Raw genomic sequence first — 23954 nt, 5'->3', positions numbered from 1 at the left:
AGGAACACGCCATGCAGGCACTGAAATCGAAACTGTGCACGGCTCCATGCCTTGCCTATCCTGACAGTAGCAAAGAATTCTACCTAGAAGTAGGGTTCTCGGACCACTGTCTCAGCTCCGGTCTGTATCAATTACACGACAGAGACAAACGTGTCATAGCCTATGCTAGTAAATCTATGCTGGCTGCCGAAAACAAATACAGTGACTGCGAAAAAGCACTACTAGCAACAGTGTGGGCAGTCAAACATTTCTCCAACTACCTAGATGGTCAAAAGGTGATTGTTGAAACTCATCATCAGCCAGTCACTTTCCTAAACAGCCAACAAATTCGAGAGGGTGTAGTAACTAACGCTCGAGTAGCATCCTGGCTAATGGCTCTCCAAAGCTTTGACTTAGAGGTGCATTACGCACAAAACTACAAGAGCCCCCTAGGCACAGGCCTTGCTTCCTGCAGGCGATGCGAAGGAAACATTCCTTCCCAAGTGCCACAAACTCCAGAAACCCTCTTACCTACCGTGGCTAACCACCACTATTTCGATCCTAACACATGCAAAGACCTTGTCACTGCGCATGTAGATGGTTGTTCGTTCCGCCGAGAACACACCCTGATGGCAGGGGTGGGTATTATCGGAATAAACGGATGGCCTCACGAACCCCTAAGTTTCAAATTGGGTGCTCAGTCCTCCCAATATGCTGAAATAGCAGGAATTCTCATCACAATCCAGTCTGCGGTCCAGAAAAGCATAAAAACGTTGGTGATCTGCACAGACTCCAACTACGTGCGCCTAAGCTTAACATGCCACTTGAGACTGTGGAAAACCAACAACTACACCACGTCAAACAAAAAGCCAAACACTTCAAACACTTGGTAGACACACATGACCTGCAGATCTACTGGAAGAAAGTGAAGGGTCACTCCCGAGTCCCGGGAGATGACAAAGAATTCAATGATCAAGCAGACAGCTTAGCCAAACAAGGGGCCTGTGAAGGCACATCGTGGACATTCGATCCCTCCCTTTATCCAAACCCACCCGACATCGAAGTCCTAGCTGTCACACGGTCTCGAACTATAACGAAGGCGTCACCTGACAATGCTAAACCTATCATTGTCTCTATTAACCCTGCTTTTTCGGACGCTGACTTAGTTACTCTCCAAGCTCGAGACCCATCCATTTCTAAAATGCTTAGCCATGTCTCTGACCCATCTACATATCCCATCACAGCACAAGATCTTGACACCATACCAGGCCTTAAAGACCTATACAGCGCCAGAGCGTCCCTCCAAGTCGTCAAAGGCTTGCTAGTTCATGCCACTGACTCGCACACTTCACCTACGTTCGTGGTTCCTCAGTGCCACAGGGGGGTGATGCTGATGCACGCCCATGACTCCCCATCTGCGGGACACAAAGGGGTCAAAGCAACACACCATGCGCTCAGGCAGGTGGCATATTGGCCCCACATGGTAAAAGATGTGGCTGACTACATTAAAGGCTGTCTGGTATGTTGCCAATTTCAACCCTCAAATCCTCTTCATAGAGCCCCCTTGCAAAAGAAAGGATTATCCTTTCCTTGGTCAAACCTCCAGATAGACTGGGTTGGACCACTCACTCGAACAGTAAGAGGTAACAAGTACTTCCTCACAGTCACGTGTGCATTCACTAAATGGGTAGAATGCCTCCCCGCACCGAATGACACAGCGCTAACCACTGCATACTTACTGATGAACCATGTCTTCTCACGGTTTGGCCTACCCAACCGTGTCGACTCCGACAGAGGGACACATTTCACAGCTGAGGTCATGCAGCAGCTCTGGCAACTCTTAGGAGTAAAAGCTAGTCTTCACATTAGCTACCATCCCCAAAGCTCAGGTCAGGTAGAGCGAACCAACCGAACTGTTGTTAGCATACTGAAAAAGTACGTAGCAGCAAACCAACAAGACTGGGATGTCAAACTACCCCTTGTACTGATGGCCATACGGGCGACCCCACACGATGCGGTCGGGGTCTCACCCTTTGAGTTGATGACAGGGAGACAAATGACTCTGCCTCTACATCTGTTATATCCTACCCCGATGGTCCGGTCCCTATAAGATAACAGACAAACTGTCCCCCGTTGTTTACAGGATCAAAATAAACAAAGCTCGGGGCAGTACTGAACTCAAATGGGTCCACTGCAACCAAATCCGACCACACACAACCCCCATGGGACTTGTAGGGGATACTAACGCTTTAGTTAGATCATAAACGACAGAACCAAAGGCAGGAAGGGTGTTGGTTAACAAACAACTACAACCTTCTACTCACACCTTAGTTCTTCTATTCCTTTTCAATTTTTCTCTCACTCTTTAGCAGGCAACGAGCTTCTAACCAGACTGAGGACACTCAGGGTGCAAGACCCTAGTCCCTCATCATCAATTATTGTAGAGTGTTTACCCTAGGAAACTTTTATCAAAAGGGGGGTATCGTGAAAATTTTTAAAATTTGTCTAAACGACTCGCCGTAAATACCCTAAGTCTAACCATGAGCATCTCTTCCGGTAGGATGGCCCCGCTGCTCATTCTCCTGATCGTCGGCTCCCTAGGAACCGCCGTGCTCCCTGAAGTGATCGAACCAGGTCCTGACTCAGGAATAATACTGAAAGACCAGCCAGGACTGCTAATCACTAATTGCCGCCTCCATACCCAGAGAGTATTTGTACGGTTGAATCCCGCTGAAGCGTGTAGCAAAAACCTACCGATAACCACGCTGCAGACTGGCCGGAATGGAGTTAGATGGACTGAGGAAGCTATCAGCCATGCTGAAGCCGACGTAACTCATATGCTCCGCCAGCTACAAATGTTCACCGTAATGCAATCAGAACTAAATGGTTTTAACAAACGACCTAAACGCTTCATAGGCGGATTACTAATGGCAGCTGCAACTGTGGGATCACTACTGAGTCTCGGAACGTCCGCCGTCAATGCCGTCAATGTAGCCACTGTTAAACGTCAAGTAGGGGAATTGCAAGCTGAAATTCCAAACATTAAAACCCAATTAGACAAACAGCAGCAGCACCTGCAAACAATTGGGCAAACCCTACGTGGTACCGTCACGTAGTGCTCAACGCTCACAGTATCGCTTTGAACAAAACACTCCAGACGGTCAACTCTATGCTTTCAGTAGTGCAACTTGACCTTGCCCACATCCAGCTTGTGAATATGTTATTGTCTGATATGCTACAAGAAATCAGCTCCTCTGTGGATAGCCTAGCCATGGGGAGAATTCCTCCCTACCTGGTGCCTCTATCCTTAGTACAGGAGATTTTGTCTACAGCAACTCGAGAAGTAGTTACTGACCTCCAGGCCCACCTAGCCTATACCTTAGGTAGCGCCATCCCAATTTATGTTAATCCTCAAGACCGAGAATTAGCATTCATCATTAACCTTCCCATAATGGCGCCTGAAAACATCTACCGTTTGAAAGATGTTGTCAACGTTGGCTTCTGGCAAGATTCGGCCTACGTTCGTGTAAAGACAACATCTCTTGTAGCATACCAAGACGATAACCCTGACTTATATCTGGTACCCGATTTGCTTATGTGCACACTCACTAAAGACATTCACTACTTGTGCCCTAGCAAACCTTTCATTCGTGACAGCGCAAATGGGATCTGTGGCCTTAAGCCTATGATGAGTAATACTCAATGCCCGGTAGTCGTCACACCCTGACGATTGGTAACCAGTACTCAAGCTGAGATTGTTGGAAATCGTTGGTTGGTTAACACCCCCTTTAGAGAGGCCCTACTAACCTATGATCAACATGACACCTCAGAAAGGGTACTCCTTCCTAGCCAAACCTTCTGGGTAGACGTCCCCGTAAACGCAATCTTACATGTAGGAGACCTGGCCCTGTATCACCTAAATCCTGACCAATATGAGAGCGACATAGAAATCTCAGAGTTCTTCTCCAAACACACTGTCGAGCTAGATACTAAAACCCTAACTCGCCTAGAATATGAGGGAACCCAAGTCATTGATCTAACCCCCATAGATAACACTCTTAGAGAGCTGTCGTCTCAACCCCTATGGCCAGTTCAGCCTGTCACCTATGCATGGTCCACTCCGGACACCTTACTAGTTACCCTGGTAGGATTAGGATATCTTTTGACCTTTGGTATAGCTTGGTTCTATTTCAAGCGCACTCGAGCCCTCCAGAGCAGGTTAGAAACTTGGTCTAATAAAATGGTCAAATTCGTTAGACATAAAAGAGCCCAGAGAGGTGAACCCCCAAGTTTTAGATATGAAGCCGAAGGCCATGTCGAAGAACCAGCTCTCGAGGTTGCGTTTGAACAAGACCTACCCCTAAATAATTAGAATCCCTTCAGCATGCAGACATCAACACTCCATATGCACCCATACACTGATAGGAAAACATCAGCTCTGGAAATGTGTTTGAATATGCTTGCTGATCTCACCTTCCTCCACAGCAAAAGTTCTTTTCAGCTCCATGCTCCCTGCCGAACCATAAAACTGAAAAGAAAGGGGGGAATGTAGTGGAGTATGGACCGAATATAAATAACGAGATAACGAGATCAAAATGAAGAAATGAAAAGTTTTGAATTAAAACCTTTCCATTCTGAAGAGGACCTTTCGTCTGCGACCAAGTCACAAACCGCAGGGGTGCAAAGACCCTGCAGCCCCCACACACACACCTAATCTAACATCAAGGACACTTTCCAGGACACATGGCCCCCGACACCCTTCCTCCCCACAGGAACTAAAGATAACAAGTTTTCATGATGATTTTAAGAAACAGAGACTTCAAACAGAGTGGGGAGTTTTACTGCCCCCTTTTACGACAGGGGCGCCTCAGGGTCTCGTCATTATCGCTTACAGAATCAGCAAATGGTTAACGAAAGTGACCTCGGTTGAACCCCCGTTGACTCATCTACACAACAACCAACGGCATGGACCAACAGCGACCCCAAATGGACACTGGTGAAACTACGCCTCGCTCGGGGTCGCCTAAACAAATAACGGAAATGAAATCAAATTCTGATTAATGTGCATAAACAATATGTATTAATGTCACTTTCTGTGTCCTCCGATGAACGCCCACCTTCTAATGAAACGATGTGTATTACTGTTGTCAACCATGAAAAGAAGTTCTGTCTCTGATTAGAAAAGTGAATTAACACCAGGATTAATACTTCTAACGTATCATTGTAACTGGGACGTAAACACAACGTACCCAGGATGAAATCTTATGTAAATGTTTGATATTAATAATCCAGTACGCTCATTGTTGTATATTACTAACATGTATAAGGAATTTCAATACGCAAAATTTATATTTCGTTTCTGTGAATCGCTGATTCAAACTCCCCCTCCTCTCTCTCTCTCTCGTGAGAGTCACGTGAGCCTCGAACTCGCATCCAATCGGAAAAGGACGCCTCCCATTAGGGCGTGACAGCGCTGGCTTTGAAAAACAGTTGAGTTGGGACACACAGTTCAGTTCAAGAAAAGCAGTTCAAGAAAATCAGGAGAGAGTTAACTTCGAAACATCAAAGAGATCAGCAGAACATCTCTTCAAGCTCAACCTCTCCAAGCGAGACGCCTATCTCTTCTCCACGCCGACGAAAGAAACAAAGAACAACCTTAAAGACTTCATCAAAGCTCACAAGAGACGTCTTGAATTAGCTAGAGTATGAAGCCTTACTAATATGTCGAGTGATTTGAATATATTCTTTTCTTTTAATTGTGTTTTGTTTTATTGCCCATCGAAGTGTGATCTCACGAGTGATCAAAGTAGGCGAAACTTATTCGTAGCCAGAATAAGATATCAACCTCTTTGATTAGTTAATAGCAGTTATATTAACGTTATAAGCTGACTTCTGAGGGCATTACTCCTGGAAACCGAGCAACGAGACGAGCTAACACTCTGAAGAAGCCACTCCACTCGGGTTAGAAACCAGCCACGCCTGCAATTCTCCAAAAAGGGGAACTCTCGATCGACGCCGCTCCGCCTGAGGCCGAGAGCTTCTAACTCAACCGGAAGGGAATCTCCTTCGCAAGCGGGCCTGTCTCTCACAACGTGGGAATGATGAGAAACAACCCCAGAACACAGATTAAAACAGCAGGATGCGACGGCTCGGTGAAACGGCAAACGAGTAAGCTAGCTCAATTCTCACATTTTTCCAGGAGCTGATGCCTGATTAAGTCCCTTTATAATTTAAAATTAATTAAACCTCAGTTAGCAACTTTAGTCACAAGCCAGAAGTGCCTAGATCACCTTTAAGGTCAAATCGGTTTCCCCTGCGGTGAGGCCGTGAGATTACAAGGTTATGCTATGTTAATTAAATATCTTTCTTCTTATTAATAAAACTTTCATTATTTGAAATTACAGTGTATACAGTTTGTTCATTAATTTTCCTGAAAATCCTGAAGTACTCACTTAGCTTGATTATTACCCTTTCTCAAACTAATTATTAATGTTTTAATTGCTTAAGCTAATTATAAACTTTAATTAATATCATTAAGTCAATATCAGAGATCATAAGAGTTTGGATAAAGTCAACGCTATAAACACAAACTATAAATATAAAAATATATTTATATTTATCGGCGTATGACCAACATACGCTACAAAACAAATGCACATGGCTGTGTTTTCTCACTGAGCGTGGAGCTCCAAGATGTCATATCAGATTCAAAGCAACATAGAAGAAAAAATTAATTAAATATCAGAAAGCTGTAAACACCAGTGTGTAGATAACACCCATGTTTACAGAGTTTAAAGCTCTAAAGAAAACTTCATATATTTTCACAATGTGTTTTTTCACTATAAATCAGCACAAAAGAGGTTTGTGGGAAGTCCATGATTAGACTTAATTTAAACAAAAATAGAGGGGAATGTCATACATACTTCTCTCACATTAGTGTTGCTGGGTTGGTGCTGAATATTAGCATGTGTAGCTTTTTGGAAACAAACTTTTTTAGGTAGGTGAAATTTGTTAAAATATCAAGGCATGTCAGATAATTTCAGGCTGAAAGGCTTTAGACTACAGGGGGTTTATGGTGGCGTGTCATTAAACGCAAGCACCTTGCATTTAATAAACCAGAATAAAATATACTTCAGGAAGGAACAGGGCATTTATGTAGAATTTTTACTTTTTAAACCGGGATGCACCCTTACCACATTCTGCCTTTTGTTAAGGATACCAATATTTCATGTATAAGGTATCGGCCTAGTACCGATGCCAACTGTATCTATCTTAACTACTAGATATTTATCATAACTGTGAAATGCACTTTAAGGACTGCTGCTGACCTGTGCTTCTTTGTGGTTGCTTGAATAAAGTCAGTGTTCTTTGGCATGCCTTAAGCTGGAGTTACACTATATGACATTTACCCCCAATTTTAAATATTTTTGCCTCGAAATTGTGTTGCAGACCAGTCACACCATATCAAATATTTGATTTATTTCGTCCCAACTTGGACGCAGTCATGTAGGGTAAATCTCTCCCAAGTCAAGGCTGAACATGTCCTTTCAACAACCAATGAGAAATGTAAGAGAACAAAGTACGCAACACAACACGCTGTTACAACCTTTATTCTAACTATATTCTAATTTTCAATTCCACCTTAAATGACGCAACAAACACGTAAAAATGTCTTTGGGTCGTGGATGGAAAAGCAAAGTCTGCGCAGTCTCTACACACTGCAGCGGGAGCAGGAGATTAGTAGAATAGCACATAGTTGCAGCTACGTTCCACCCAAAATGGTTCAGAAACAGCCTACGGCTACTGCTGTTTCTGAACCATTTAGGTGTAATGTTTGGAGAAGCCTGTTTTTGTGTGAAATAAACGAAAAAAGAAAAAGCTGCAATGAACTCTCCAAAAAGGCAGTAACCGTCTGTTGGTGTGGGTTATGGACAGAGGAGCTGACTTTCAGTCAGAAAGTGATAAAATTCCAGGTAGGCTCCAAACCCACCATGATTTGGATAAGTGGTTACAGACAATGAATGAATTAATGAATGAATGATTATAAAATCTCAGCATTTTTCAACACATTTCTGTCTGAGCATCCTATAAAACACTAATGCTGAGCAGAGCTCTGCTATTTTATATATATATATAATTTTTTTTTTTTTTAATTCTTGAGCATTTTGACAGTTTGAATAAAGCAAATCTATTTTTACAATATCTTCTATTTGCATTTTACATATTTTCATCTATGTGCCCTTTTTTCTATGTTCTTCAATGGTCAGGACAACCACTGGACCCCCACAGAGCAGGTATGATTTGAGTGGTGGATCATTCTCAGCACTGCGGTGTTAGTGTGTGTTACACTGATACAAGTGGATCAGACAAAACAGGACCGTTCACATTTTTAAGCCCCTCAGTGTCACTACTGGACTGAATAGTCCACTAACCAAAAATATTTAGTCAACAGCATCCTGTATCCACTGGAGGACTAAAAGGCAACCAACACGAACTGTGCAGCAACAAATTAGCTACTATCTCTGACTTTATATCAACAAGTTGGAGCAATGAGGTAAGATAAGATATATCCTAGGTTGGTTGGAAGATATGTAAATATAGAATATATAGACAGAATATAATGTTACATACAGTGAATATATACTATTCTGGATGAATTAGATGTTCTGTATCCATACCACACTACACCCGTGTGTAGTTGGGCTGTATTAATTGCTCTTTTCACATACACTTGAAACATGATAAATTGTAAGCTGCTCTGAATAAGTGTATCTGGCAGACACCATACATGTGAAATGTAGTAAACTTTTTAAACACTGCCATGTTTGGTTCATCTTTTTGCTGCAATTATATTTTTCAAATAATTTTTAAATAGCCTTCTACAAAGCTAACCACTAACAAAATTTCAGCTGTGACTAACCGGATCATAGAGCGATCCACTGATATCTGCTCCATATATGGGAGACACAAATGTCAGATTCTTCCAGTACTTCCTCTCCAGGTCATCAAAGTCTTTATGCTGAGGAGTACAGTACCTGCAAAGAGATGAAAGACAAAAGAAGGAAGCATTTTTCATAGGTGGGCACACATTAAATAGACAAACACACAAAGAGTTTAATTGTGCCCACGGAAGCAACTTGTTAAGTGTTGTTAGTTACAAGCCAGTTTCATAAGAAACAATTTTTTTTTTTTCTCATAACTACATAATTCCCTTCAAATAAAACCACTGAGCACAAGCCTAACACCGTAAACTCTTATTATTTAGAAATTACTATATATGATTCTGTAAGTTTTCATGGACTCCTAGCTATTATTACCAGTAGATTGACCAGAGGGGGATAGGTCAACCCTTATGAGCCTTGGTTCCTCTCAAGGCTTCTTTCTCAGCTGAGGGAGTTTTTGCCACTGTCGCCCTTGGGATGCTCACCCTGGGGCTTTTACATTTTTACATTCTTTACATTTCATGTCAAAACTTTGTCTTACCAGAATTCTGTGAAGCTGATTTGTGACAACATCAGTTGTAAAAAGCGCTATACAAATAAATTGGATTTGATAATTCTGTAAGTACACTTCGCATTCCATATGTGTGAGTTTTACATGGGTGGTTTAATGAAAAGGTGCACCTAAAATATTAGAAAAATAAAGATTCCATTAAGTTCAAAGTTAAATTTGAATTTGATATGCACTGCATATTATGATGAACCCATGCAAATTACATTGTACAAATGATTTAGCAATAATTATAAACATTTATTACACTTTTGGTTTAAATGTTTTACTCTGAATACTATGTAACTACAATCTCTATGAATTATACAAAAATCTGTTATATGCTTACTGCCTTTTTTTAGTTATTTATTTAATTATTTCTTTTGGATTTGGGCCTGCTGTCTGGGAAGTCTTTACAGATGCAGCTGCAAATAGTGATAAGTTGTTAAATTTAACACTAAGTTTAGGGTTAAAATGTTTCTTTCTTTTTTTTAAGATTCTGATATTACATTAGTATAACAGTTGTTTATGCAATGATATCTGAGGCCTAAAAGGTTGTGCATTCAGAAGGGTTTCCAGCTTTGCCCTACACAGAGAAGGGTTTCCTACCTTTACCATCCCAGAGTTCTCTGGATTCCTTAAAATATTTTAAAATATTAGATACTCTAGGTGGCTAAAGATCTAAATTATTTGCAATGCTGCATTGAGAAATGTTTTATTTGTACTCTCTAACAATTATCTAACAAGTTTGGTAAAAGGTGGTGAACTTGACCCATTTTGCTTGCAAAAACAGAGCTTTTGATGGGTGCTCTTTTCATAATCAAGCATGATATCCTCATGTTTTACCATTTCTCCTGGTTACTGCAAAATGCTTCTGTAGCAGTATTAATTATTATAATTGCTCCACTGAAGAGTTCTTGGCATGAAATTGAATCGGACCAGAAAGTGAGAATTCAGTACAAAAATAGTACACACAAAAATAAATAACCATGTATTGTTTTATCAACACAGCTGGTTTATTAAATAAAATATGTTTATTGTGGCCAGCCTAAGGCACACCTGTGCAATATTCATGCTGTCTAATCAGCATCTTGATATGCCACACCTGTAATGTGGATGGATTACCTTGGCAAAGGAGAAGTGTTCAATAACAGATTTAGACAAATTTGTGAACAACATTTGAGAGAAAAGGCCTTTCGTGAACAGGAAAAAGTGTTGCGTTTATATTTTTGTTCAGTATAGATTCACCTTTGGGTGGTTCTCTAATTCTCTTTCATTCAATCCATTACCACACCCCTTTTTCCCAATTTCTCTCCTGTGTAATTCTAAGTAAACTAATATGCTTGAGCACCAGCGGTTTAATCTGAGCCTAATGACCAACCCCTGATTGGTCCTGACGGAGGAGTATCTGTCCCTGGTTTTCCAATATAATAGGAGGTCTTTTTCCTTCAAAGGTATTTTTAGACTAGAAACTCCCTGAAGTGATGACATCACATATAATTTATGACATCTGACAAGACAAAGAGACCCAAAGACAAACCTTCATTCCTTTGGAATTATGACAAAAACCATATTCATTTCCTATTCTTCCTATACATGAGGTTCTCACAATGAGTGTAGGTTTTTCAAGATGATCTAGGACAAACTGATAACATTTGAGAAAGATTATTCAATCATTCATACATTCATTATCTTTAACCGCTTATCCAGTTCAGGGTCGCGGGGTTCCAGAGCCTACCTGGAATCATTGGGTGCAAGGCGGGAATATGCCCTGGAGGGAGCGCCAGTCCTTCACAGGGCAACACAGACACACACACATTCACTCACACCTACTGACACTTTTTTTGAGTCGCCAATCCACCTACCAACGTGTGTTTTAGGACTGTGGGAGGAAACTGGAGCACCCAGAGGAAACCCACACGGACACGGGGAGAACACACCTCACAGACAGTCACCCGGAGCGGGAATCGAACCCACAACCTCCAGGCCACTGGAGCTGTGTGACTGCGACACTACCTGCTGCGCCACCGTACCGCCCCTGAGAAAGATTAATTAGGATGATCGTTTATGATCATCAAATATGATCATTTAGACTAAATACAGTGTTTTACACAATTCTTAAACAAAGGGGAGATCTTGAAAGTGACCAGGCTATATTTCTGAAGATCAAAGTCCCAAAAGTCAAATTTCTTATGAGAGAAATTAAACTACATTAATCTGACTACATTTTAAAATTACGTAACTTGAATATGCTAATCTTTCACTCATGATTGGCTCTGTCCCAAATTTTAAGTGTGCAAAAGGCATTACATTCAAAATATGTTTTGAATTTTAAAAATAAAATCAAGCTAGTAAATCAAAACATAAAAAGGTTTTATTGGTTTTAAACGTTTTAGATTTAAAAAATCTCAGAATTTATTGCACTTACCAACTTTTGCAACTGCTAAAATGTATCAAATGCATGTTTCCTGAATAGATGGATTTCATATTACTCCTTTTTTGGAAAAAAAAACCCTCAACCCTGCAGTGAAGTTAATGCCTATTGTTTTGCTAAGTAGGAGCTTTAGAGGGGGTGAGGCGTGACATGCTGCGTGGTCTGTGCTTTGGATGAGATTAAATACAAGCGTGCAAGCTGGCTAAAATATAAACAGCGCCCAAACACTAAAACATGTCACATTTCTAAACACTCATCCAAAGGTGGTATTTTGTCATTCGTTTTATTTATTTATTATTATATATTTTTTTACAATATTTAAATTATTGCAGAGACATTTTCTCCATATCCTTTTTTTATTTATTGACTCACGCTATAAACTATAAAATAAACTAAATACTACATTACCAGGATACATTAGAAGCTAAAATGGTGTTATTCATTAGATGATTGTTTTTACAATATTTACATTCTAGTTTTGGTTTTGTCTTGTCCAGGTTTTATTTTTATAATAAACAAACTCGAATGCTGACTAAATTACAAACAGCGCCCAAACGCTACAAAACATTTCCTAAATAAAACCCAGCTGGAACATGTTAAATTCATAAGCGTTTACCTCATAAATATATCACATATGCTTATATGCAGGCTCAAAAGTGCAAACCTACAGGCATGATGCGTGAATGGCATGAGATAATTCTAATTATAAAATAAACTATAGCCAAAAAGAAATTAGTCTAGACAGAGATTTATTGACTAACCTTTCTCTATTGCAGCTCAATTAAGTCTTAAAAATGTGACTTTGAAACCAGAACTTACTTTTTGCTGTTTGCCAGTTTTCTGTATTCTCCCACAGTCATTGACTTCTTCTGGATGTTGTACTGGGTGAAAAGGCCCGACTGGCCAGTTACCACCTGCATGATGGGGGCTGGAATTACCATATCCTCAATGGTCTCATAAGACCGCCTGGGCTTCCATTCTTTCGGTGGAATAACCTGGATATCAGAGTGAAAAATAAGAAAATCTCACGAAATTCAGTCTGTGATCAAGGCCTAAGTTTGTGAATTGTAACAAATACTTTTGTATTGTTGTGATGTTTATGCCCTAAAACTAAAGGAATATGACTTGCACTACTGGCAGGCATGATGTCTGATAGAAAATGCCACGATTTAAGACCTTAAAAACACTATGCAGAAACTGGGAAATAGGATGAGCAACGTGATAAAGCTTAGCACCTTAGCAAAACTAAAACTTTTAGGTAATTGAATAATACCTAATGATATAATAGTCTGTGTGAAAAACTACTGCCTTCCTTTGTTCCTTTTGTGCCGGGATCAGGCTACACAAAATTTGCCAGAGTTTGGCGTATCCTACAAATTTCCAGTGTTTGAACCCAAACTTTTGTAACGAGTAAGGTCGTGTAATGTGACATAATCAAAGATCAGCGATGTGGCGTCTGGGATGCCCCAAGGCGAAAAGTCTAGCAGGTTAAAATTTTTTGGGATATTTTCACCTAGTCTGACATATCTTGCAGCATGTTCCTTGACGATGACCAAAAGGAGGACTGAGCGCTTTATGGCTTGCTTATGTAAACACAGAGAAGAGAAAGATGGAGGTTGTTGCTACAGCTGTCAGGAGGAAAAACGAAACTGAGGAAATGCTCTAGACATGTTAACGCATTACCTCAAGATCTCTTTGCAGGTTCTCTTTTGACAGTCTATTCTTTCCTCTTCAAAACAAACAGGAACGGGTACACAATCGTGTTTTCTTATTATTATTATTATTATTATTATTAATTTTGGAACACAAAACCTCCAGCAGCGCACACACCTCTTCTGTAGCCATTATCGACAGTTTCTTGACCCACCTCGCCGGGGAACTCTGAACTCACACATTGACCCAAACGAAGAACGGTCAATGTCAAACAAGGCACGGCACAAATTTATATGACATAGTAAATGTTGTGAAAGACAAAAATATAGTGTAGTCTGATTCCGGCATTACCCAAAATTCTGCAGCGTTTACTAGAAGTAATGACTCTTTATTTTCTTATATTTACAAATTTATTATTAATATACTGTTGTTGAAAAGCAATAGGAAGCTATTTTTTTGTTTATTCATTGCCAGGCTCTTCTGAAATTCTGTATTAAACCTATATTAAGCAGGTTGCCCTGATATGAGGGACCATATGAAGCATAAACTGGGACAGGCACAGCAAAGCAATTGAATTGACACTGTCATATGTGCAGCACATTTTAGAGAATATATTGGACAAAAAATGATTACATCACTATATGCTGTTTGCTACTTTCCAAATGTAAATATGACACATTGCTCCTTTAAAACCAAAATAAATCATTAGGAAAAGCAGATACCTTTGCCAAGCCAGTAATGTGAGCTCCTTGAGCCTCCATATATGTGATATATTTGGCAAAGTCCTGGAACTCTTCCATGGTTGGCCTGAAGGTCATAATTTTGTAAGATGAGTTTGTGGTTGGTGGAGGTGCTGGGGCTGGAGCAGGTTCTGGTTCTGCAGTGTGTTCCTCAGTTGGCACTGGGTTGAGCTCTGGAGGCTCTGGGATGGAATTAGGAACCGGACTCTTCTCTGGCTCTGCAGGCTGCTTTGGGCTCATGTTTGGGTTTGAAACTGAATTTGAATGCATGGCCTCATCCATGAAGTTTTCCACTGACATAGCTGCAGGTAGGCTAAAGCTAAGGACAGAAAAATAGTAAGTTAAAAAAATAAATAAATAAGTAACATGGGTTTGAAAGTCACTTAGTAGTGAGTAATACAGCTGCTATACACATGGGAGTCTGGGGTTCAATTCCTGACTCAGGCAACTACCAGGGCTACACAACAATATACTCACCTATAATCTGAACAATAATAGGGTCTTAATAAAACATTTGTAACATGCTTTGGTCAAAATACCACTAGGATCAACAAAGAACATAGCACGCTTCTCACCCTGTCTAAGCTGCCCTGTTCTGAACCCATTTAAGCGCCTCTTACTATAAATTAGAAAGAGCCACAGTTTATTTCAGCCCAGGAATTAGGAGCAAAAGCTCTGGATTTTCACTTGGCCTCTTGCTTTTCAGTCTTCAAGATCTATGATACTTTGGCAGTTTAGTTTTTTTTTTAGTTGTTATTACATCTTATTTAAATATTTCATTAAAAAAAAACAATAAATAGAAACTCACTTAAAAATATTGGTGGTTTAAGCATTTTTAGTAAAGAAAAATGGTTCTTTGCACCAATCTGAAGAACCCCTTCATGATGCAAAAAACTTTTAATCATGCAAAAAGTTCTTTGAGTGTTCAGAGTATTATATGGTAAAATTTTCTTTACTAAGGAACCCTTAAAGACATATAATTTCTTTAAGTGTAATAGGCTTATGTATTAACTTTATTTCCTGATGAAGAGCAATATTGAAACCTTCAATTCTGTGTAGTTCTCATATATGTATTTTTTAAATACTACCAGGCTTTAAAATGAGCTGTTTAACAGAAACATTAAAAGGAACACTATGCAATGCTTTTACTTTAAAATTACTAGTGATGGACTGACACAGCACTGCTGATTCTGATACAGATTATGATACAATAGCTTTTTTTCATTTTTTTAATCATTGTTTTTGTGTGCTTGTGTTTAAAACTAAATTAACTTTAGCAACAACGCAACCTTGATATTAACTTCTTAGCCCACACGTTTTTCATGTCAGAGCCATGTTATTTCTGGAGGGCAAATTATGCCTGGGCAAAATCTGGGAAGTCCATGTTTAGACTTTAAACCAAAAACAGATAAATGACATACATACTTCTCGCACATTACAGTTGCTGGGTTTGTGCTGAATATTAGCACGTCTAGCTTTTGGGAACAAACTTTTTTTTAGGCGAAATTTGTTAAGATATCAAGGCATGTGAGATCACCTCAGACGTGGCTGAAAGTTCAAAAATATATTCCTATATCTCTGTTAGATTTCACTTTCATAACATGGTGGAAATCACATCTGAATCTCATGCAAATTGATTTACTGATTACGCTGTCTGGAAAAAATAAACTTGAACAAACAGTCGAATCTTCGTATTGAATGGTCAAATCCATTTTGCCTGACAAGATAATATTTTGAGAGGTTATGACAGTATGAAAAATGTGGATACTGTGCATTCCTAGCCTGAACACACTCAAATATGTCAGGGCAAGGGCAAGTTTCCGAATGTATTACAATACTTTTCCTGCAGGTCAGTCAATCACATGCTGTTGAAGCACATGCAGAATGTGACCTGACATTGTCTTACTGAAATAACCATGGACTTCCAAGTAGAAGAGTGTTGCAGCGTATTTGTATCTAAAATCCAAATACACACCTTGATATCAAACGGTACCTTCCCACATATGCAAGTCATTTATGCCTTGTGCATGCCTTGATGCACTCCTATAACATGACATATTTTAGAATTTGCATCTTTCAGTAATAACAGAGAACTCAACACCCATTTTCCCAAAAACAAGGACTCATCTGACCATAACACGTGTAACCTATTTCTAGTTCATTATCAATTTTATATGTTTCATGTCTGTATGAAGGCTGTTTATCTATGAATCAGGGAACCATTAAACTCATTGTTGCTTGTGTCCTTTTTTGAGAAGGCATGTTTGTGAAAGACTGGGCAACATCTGTTAATGTTAGAATATTCTTTTACATGCTTAATTCATACCTTGGCTTTCACAATCGTTTCAAATAAAGGAAATAGTTGTGCTGTGATACAGTACTGCAGTAAAACACCACTGTTCCATTCCATTCAAAAACAAAAAAAAGCCCATTGGAGGTAACAGACAGACTTTTCCTTCTGGTCAGAGTCTGAAGCATCGTCCTTTTGCGCCAGTCAGATTTTTTCTGACGTCAGATTTAAGTCACATTATACAGACAGTATGAACAGCAAAACAGAGGAATAAAAAATCTGATGTCATTACAAAATCAGAATTGGGTTACTTTTACCTGCTGTATGAACGCAACCTAAGGGATTGAAGGTTAAACTCATTTAACAATAGTGTCTGGCTTTGACCAACATGGACTCAGCTTAGGGTGACGTTTTATGTACAGCACATTGGTCAACGCGAATTGTTTTTTAAATGCAAATGTGTTTTATAAATAAATTTTACTTTTTTTACTTACTATTTCTCTGGATTTCCTCAATCATTTCACAATCTTATGATTGTGTAAAACCTAATTTCTGTGCCACCCTACACTGAACATTTATTTCTGAACTGCTTGACAACTCCCTGACAAAGTTTGGGGAAAAAGATGTGAAGCCCAATTCTGCTTGTAACGATTTCACATGCTTACATTGGAATGTTTTAAAATGGTGAAGCACATGTTTTACACATTTTCACTCGTATTTTGCCATTTTCCAAATTTCACAAATGCAGTGAAAATGTCTTTCTCATTTGCCATTTTCAAATTACTTGATATTTAGGATTATTTTTTGTTGAATATAACTATAGTTGTCATTTTTCATATTACACCACAATTACCACTAAATCTCAATAGAAGTGACTGTTTGAATCTTGAATAAATTTGTACAATTGTTATTTGTACACAAAAAATACATTAAAACGAATTTGTCCACACATACATGCACATATATGTATGTATGTATGTAAAACAAAGGCTATATATGGAGAATGTATTAGTATATTATCTTATGAGTATCTTATGTCTTTTCACGCAACAAAGATGAAGTTAGCTTCTTGCAGGCATTTTCCCGGTCCTGCTTAAAATGACGCTCCACAACCATTTAGCTGATATATCTGTACGTTTTAAGGTGGAACGGCAAATTCCTAAAAGAAGCCAACATAATCATCATCTTTGTTCACGGGGCAACGTAATATTCCTCAGTTGGACACAAAGAGTTAAAGCGCTATCGTGTAAAAGCCTAAAGCCCTAAACAGAAATGCAAGAATAAGCCGTATGAATGATTTTGGACAGAATATTTGCTGTTTTTTGACATTCACTGTTCCTGCTGCCTTCCCTGATAAACACAAAAAAACTCAACATGTCCGACGACGACCAGTTTCACCACAAAATGCACCACAAATACATCTGTTATCGACTTCACAACATGCATTTAACGCCATTACCTCCTGCTTTAGACTTCACCACTCCTATACCCTGTCCTCTTAGGTGTGTCCTTTATTTTCTTTATTCCTCAAAATGTTTTTAAAAGATCGTTTACTGCTGAACGCTGAAGGGGAATATGTCCCACCTTTGCAGAGAAACACATCATCTGATTGGTTTGAGTGAACGGGTAAAACTAGAAGGAGGGGTTCTGATTCGTTGAGAATACAGATAAACGTCCCGCTCTGCTAATCACATTTCGCGTATTTTGTTTCACGTACTCGTCACACGTATGCACGAGCGCGCACGTCCATGATGGAGATAAGAAACTTACGTCATTACAATGACTATAATTATTTCCCTCTACATTTAAGAATGTAAAATACAATATTTTTCTTGTATGTAACGTATATTATTTTCCTTACATATAATACCAGTCTTATTACATCGAATAAAGAAGGGTCTGGGCGCAGATCTCAAGCCTGAGGCTACCTTTCCTGTGTTACCTATCTGAGGCGCCAGAGAAGAGGTGGCGCTGTTTCCATTATCGCCATCTAGTGTTATGGGGTGGTTTTGCCAATAGACCCAGAATTCAAACGCCGTTTGTGTGGGAACGTGTTTGTATGCGACAAAATTTTGGACGGACAGATCTGGAGTTTTTTGACGGTACGTTCCGTGATGTCTTAGTTTAATTAACGAGGATACTGGGTCGCTGGGATAACGTTTTTTTCCGAATTAATGAACTCGCGTTAGCTAGGTACGACAATCATTAGATGCTGTTTGTCACGTCAGGATATATATATATATATATATATATATATATATATATATATATATATCAGTGGCGGATGCTGATCTTTCAAAGAGGGGAAGCTCAATTTCGGCCTACATCATAAAATGTGTTGGTTTATTTATACGTAAATTCTACCCTCCGTTCCTTTTCAAGAAAATTATCTGTGACCCTGTCGTACTAACAAGGCGTCTTTTCCAGAGACTTGACTAGTGTCTTCTCAATGGCCAGCAGAGCTAGGCTGCTTAAACGGCCCATGTGAAGTGTGTCCGCCTGTGAGTGCTTTGTGACGGTGGAGGGGCTCAGCAGCACCCGCTGGACAGTCTCCAAACACAAGCAGCTACAAAAAAACCACCAGAAAGAGAAGCTCGATTTGTCGCTAGTCGTTTTTAACAAAGAAAATTCAACTCAGAACAGAATGAAAATGTAATGCTCCCACGGAGCTTTACACCAAAGGATCGCTGATTCGCTCATTTCGCTGTCAATCAAAAGGGATTCAGCCTCAGACAGATCATCCAATCAGCATGCAAAAGCTGAGCGTCCTGGCCAGCCCACTGCCCCATAGACCCCCAGAGACGCTGAGCGTCCGATGGGCGGGACAAAGCCCAGCATTTATCCAATCATTCGTCTCGTTTTGCTGCACTTCGCTGCTTCGCAATTGAACGCCGTGGACGCTCAGCATCCTCACTGGTTAAAGCACCGTGAAGGGAATGATTGAGAGGAAAGCCGCGTCTTTACCAGTGATAAGAAGTTGATTCTGAACAAAAGTTGAGGGCGTTGTAGTGCATATTTATTCAATAACATGTACACACAACAGCATATATTTGATCACTTATTTTTTTTGACATTTTAGGGGAAGCTGAGCTTCCCTTGCAGTCTTAGAGCAATCGCCTCTGAGATATATATATACACACATATATATGTTAAATACATTTTTTGACTTATAAATTTTTGTTTGGCATGAAGTAGAAGTAGAAGATGTTGATGAAGAACAGGTGAACACATTTAAGATATGTTCAGGCAGTCATGGCCTTGGTACTAGAAAGTTGCTGGTTCAATCCCCACAACTGGCAGGACCATCCATGGCTGAAGTGTCCTAGAGCAAGGCACCTAACCCAAATCACATCAAAAATGCTCCACAGGCCCCAAGGATGGCTGCCCGCTACTCTTGGTGTGTGTGTGTTCACTGCCTCAGATGGGTTAAACACAAAGGTCAAATTTTGTTATACAATGATCATAAAGCATGTCACTTGTCACCTGTGAAAATAAATAGGCTAGATGTGTTGAACAGTTTGAAACCAGTGGTTTCCATTCCTTGTCCAGGAGTACTCCCTACTCTGCAATTCAGGGTTGTCCTGCTCTGATGCAACTGACACCTGATCAAACAAATTGTCTTATTCAGGGGTCAACAGTCTTATCCACAAACGGATGGTACAGGTTTTCATTAAAGCAAAGCAGAAGCAAACCTTATCAATTTTTTGAAGACCGAAACCAGTTGATTAAACAAATATAATCAGCTGAACTCCTGCTTGATAGGCATAAAAACCTGCAGCCACACTGGCCCTTTTTGGATTAGACTGGTGACCACTGGTGGGTGGGTTACAGCAAAAAATAATTAAAATGTGCAGGCTCTCCTCCAGAATTGGGAATCAATGTCCTAATATAATAATCTGATTTTTTATAATTTGTTTATGGCTCACCATTCTTTCAAAGACAAGCTAAATTAAATGATGCTCAGCTCACAAGTCTTGATTATAAGTTAAAAAAAAAACTGTAATGTCACAAGCTTCATTTTACTGTCTGTTCATATTTATGTCCAATAGTGTATAAATAAAACTTTACATTTCTCATAGACTGAAGCCATTATAGAGAGGACGTTTGAGGTGATAAAATGCAACAAAGCAAGTTTGAAGAGTACATCGTTAATTGTAGAAGTCATGACTCCAGAAGTAAGAATTTTTATTAAAAAAATTTTGTTTATTAAAATTGCAATATCCTGTCTAAACAATAATTTTATATCAATTTAAGATCACCATCCTTCTGCTGAGAAAACTGGAAGGATTCAACAGCTGAAAATGTTTTTTCATGTGTAGCCTTTGAATGACTCAAACTGATTGCTTTTATCATTCTCTAGTTTTTGTCGGATTTTAAAAAACTGCTTGCTTTTATTATATTGTTTTGCTGTTTGCATTTTGCTGTTACATAGTATTGCTGGGTTTTTTTTGCATGGTGGCAGTTTGTTTTATTAGTAAAAACCTGTTCTTGCATGTCACTTATTTTCTCTGTACAGATTTGTTTTAAATTCTGTAGGATTTATTTATTTAAAACTACTTTCTTTTATTACATTTGTCTCTGTTTTGTTTGTGTATTTATTATTTTATAAATAATTAAAGCAAGAATGCTGTCATTAAATGCAAGATTACTTTGTTCAGAATATTCCTTGTATTTATTCTGTAGTTTGTTTTTATAATAAACTAAATATTTGCTTTTATTACATTGTTTTCCTATTTAAATTTGTTTTAAACTGTAAAACAGATTGTGTGGTTTTATTAATTTTTGTTTATTCACGTTTTGCATTGTTTTTTAAATTATTATTTAATTATTTAAATAATTTTGGAATACAAATAAATACTTCATGTTTCAGTGTAATTTAGTTGACGAATAATTTTGAAAATGTGCTTTTACAAGGTGTCATTAAAATAAAAACTAGCATTTTATTAAAGTAAATGCAATAAGAACGAAATTCTTAAAAAGGATGCCTAAAAATATGATTGAGAAAATGTTGAGACACATTGATCACAACAATTAGCCTTTATTTTTAGTCACCGACTCCTTCATATTAGAACATAAACATATCACTTATATCCCAATGAAATTTAGTGGAGATTCAGAGACTAACCTCAATATTAGCTAGGCAAATATTTAACTAACAAACCATATACTATAATTCCAGGAATATATGTGACTTAAATTTTGTGTACATCATAATATATTACAGAATCATATAAAATGCAAAAACATTGGGTTTATTTACAACTATTTCCACTTGCTACAGTCAGAAATTCGTACACTGTGTATTCCGCCATGTTAACTTTATCATGTGACTTTCAGAAACAGTGATTTCCCAGACTCAGCGATAAGCTGAGAAGAGTATCTCTGCAGGCCGGAGGCAGCTCCAAGTGAGTGCGTAAGAACATTTTAAGCACGACTCAAGCGCGTTGCTGGCTTCGAGATATGTAGTTGGCATAAAGGCTAAAGAACACTTTTCATTTTTTGAAAACAAGGCTGATATGGAGCTGTTTCTAAAAGCTTGTGTTAATGAGCAGGGTCTCAGGGTCAATGCAATGTTTGTGGTTACGCCATGCACCTCACCCCAGAATTTTTAGGGCATGGAAACTGGACTTTAGGGCCCCTCACCTCAATTCTTAAGGCACAGATTATAGACTGTTAATATACTAGACTTGTTTGATACTTTTAGAAACCTAGGCTGTCTGGTTAACTGTGATGTCCTGCTTTGCGTAAAATGCCCTTGCACCAAATAGGTATTCTAGTTATTTCTTCTAACTAATTTCTATAACTAATGCAGCTCAAATTGCTCTGTTTGAGCATTGTTTGGAAGTTTAAGAGAATGTCAGTGAGTTCTTTGGGATTCTGTGTTAGATTATTGTGTATTTTGTAGTACAGCTGTATGCCTGGTGACCATGTAATAACTGTTTTGTTTTCAATATTGTACTTTGTAAACATTGAGTACATTATATGGAGTACATTTTCAGCATTATGTGATTTACAGACTTGTTTGTGGTTGGCTTAATATATGAAATTCTTGCAATAAAAAGAGAATAACCATTTAACTGAGACCACTGAGAATGATAATGTTTGCTTATATATAGGCTACTACTCACTTCCTAACAAGAGACATGACAGTAAATATGTGTTCATCAGCACAGCTCAGTGAATGTCTGTGAGGAGTTGGTAGGTGGATTGGGGTCTCAGTGTGAGTGAATGTGTGTGTGTGTGTGTGTGTGTCACCCTGTGAGGGATTGGTGTGTTCCTGCCTTGCACCCAGTGATTCCGGTTAGGCTCCGGACTGGACCCACCGCGCCCCTGAATTGGATAAGCAGTTTCAGACAATGAATGAATGATAGTCCTTATGCAAATTCCCATACACAATCCAGGTAAGAAGAAAGGGAGGATTTCTGACAGTCTAAGCCCGTGTTATCCAATTCTGATTCTATTCTACCTGTTCAAACAAACTTGATTCAACTAAAGTAGGGTGTTCCTGGACCTGGTTCTGATGCCAAATCAAAGCATATGTGATCATCTGAACACAAAGAGTAATACATAATACTCTACAACAAGGACATACTTCTATAAAGAACTAGATGAAGTACAGTAAACGTCTCTGAATGTCTATTTATGTTCTTAGTTTTAAGTTGAGCCAAATTTCCTGAAAGTTTGCACCACACCACTATCTTGGAATTCATTATACCATAACTACATTACAGTGAATTTCCATCTTATTAAGTTCACCTAACTTGTAGCTACATGCACTAACTATATTGTCATATACACCTACTATGACTGAGTGGTCATGGTAGGTTTGCTGAATATTATGATTATTTGCAAATTAGCACAATTTCTCCCATGCCCATTAATGGAAAGGAGCTGCTTTAAATATTTATATGAATAGTGGGCCATTTTCTATAATATTACTTAAGGGTTTATACATTTAAACTGATTATAATCCAATACTGTTGTACAAAACAAATAATACAGTCCTATAATTCTGTAATCAAATTAAAATAATGATTGTATACACGAGAGACCTAATGGATTTCATAAATTTGCAGTTCACTCCAAAATCAGATTACCAAAAATATATAATTAAAATATCAGAAGTGTTATGTATTTTGTTTTCACTGAAACCTAATATTTTACTATATACTATAAACTATATAACTAGTAGAGGGTACCTAGTTAGATTTTTTTCAAATCAAAAAGGATGCTTTTCCTACATTCCCACAAAACATAGATCGCCCACTTGCTGCATACGCCCCTCCCACTGGCTGGTTTCCGCCCACTTGCTGCGTACGCCCCTCCCACTTGCTGGCCTCCGGCCTGCAGAGATATGTAGTTGTGTGAG

General features: G+C 38.8%; 1 protein-coding gene across 3 annotated transcripts in view; it reads right to left on the bottom strand.

Moving 5' to 3' along the window:
- kdm4b (lysine (K)-specific demethylase 4B) overlaps positions 1–18186 on the bottom strand; it is a 170214-nt gene extending 152028 nt beyond the window's left edge. For all 3 annotated transcript variants that reach the window (XM_066647154.1, XM_066647155.1, XM_066647156.1), the window contains exons 1-4: positions 18045–18186; positions 14278–14614; positions 12722–12897; positions 8900–9014 (exon numbers count right to left, since the gene is read on the bottom strand). In XM_066647154.1, coding sequence (XP_066503251.1) covers positions 8900–9014; positions 12722–12897; positions 14278–14595 — 609 coding nt within the window. In that variant the 5' untranslated portion in view covers positions 14596–14614; positions 18045–18186. The remainder of the gene's footprint in view (positions 1–8899; positions 9015–12721; positions 12898–14277; positions 14615–18044) is intronic.
- Between the last annotated feature and the right edge of the window lie 5768 nt (positions 18187–23954).

The sequence above is a fragment of the Hoplias malabaricus genome, chromosome 16 (assembly GCF_029633855.1).
Source record: "Hoplias malabaricus isolate fHopMal1 chromosome 16, fHopMal1.hap1, whole genome shotgun sequence".
NCBI lineage: Eukaryota > Metazoa > Chordata > Actinopteri > Characiformes > Erythrinidae > Hoplias > Hoplias malabaricus.
The sequence above is the reverse complement of the archived record's forward strand: the minus strand, read 5'-3'. Positions and strand labels throughout refer to the sequence as shown.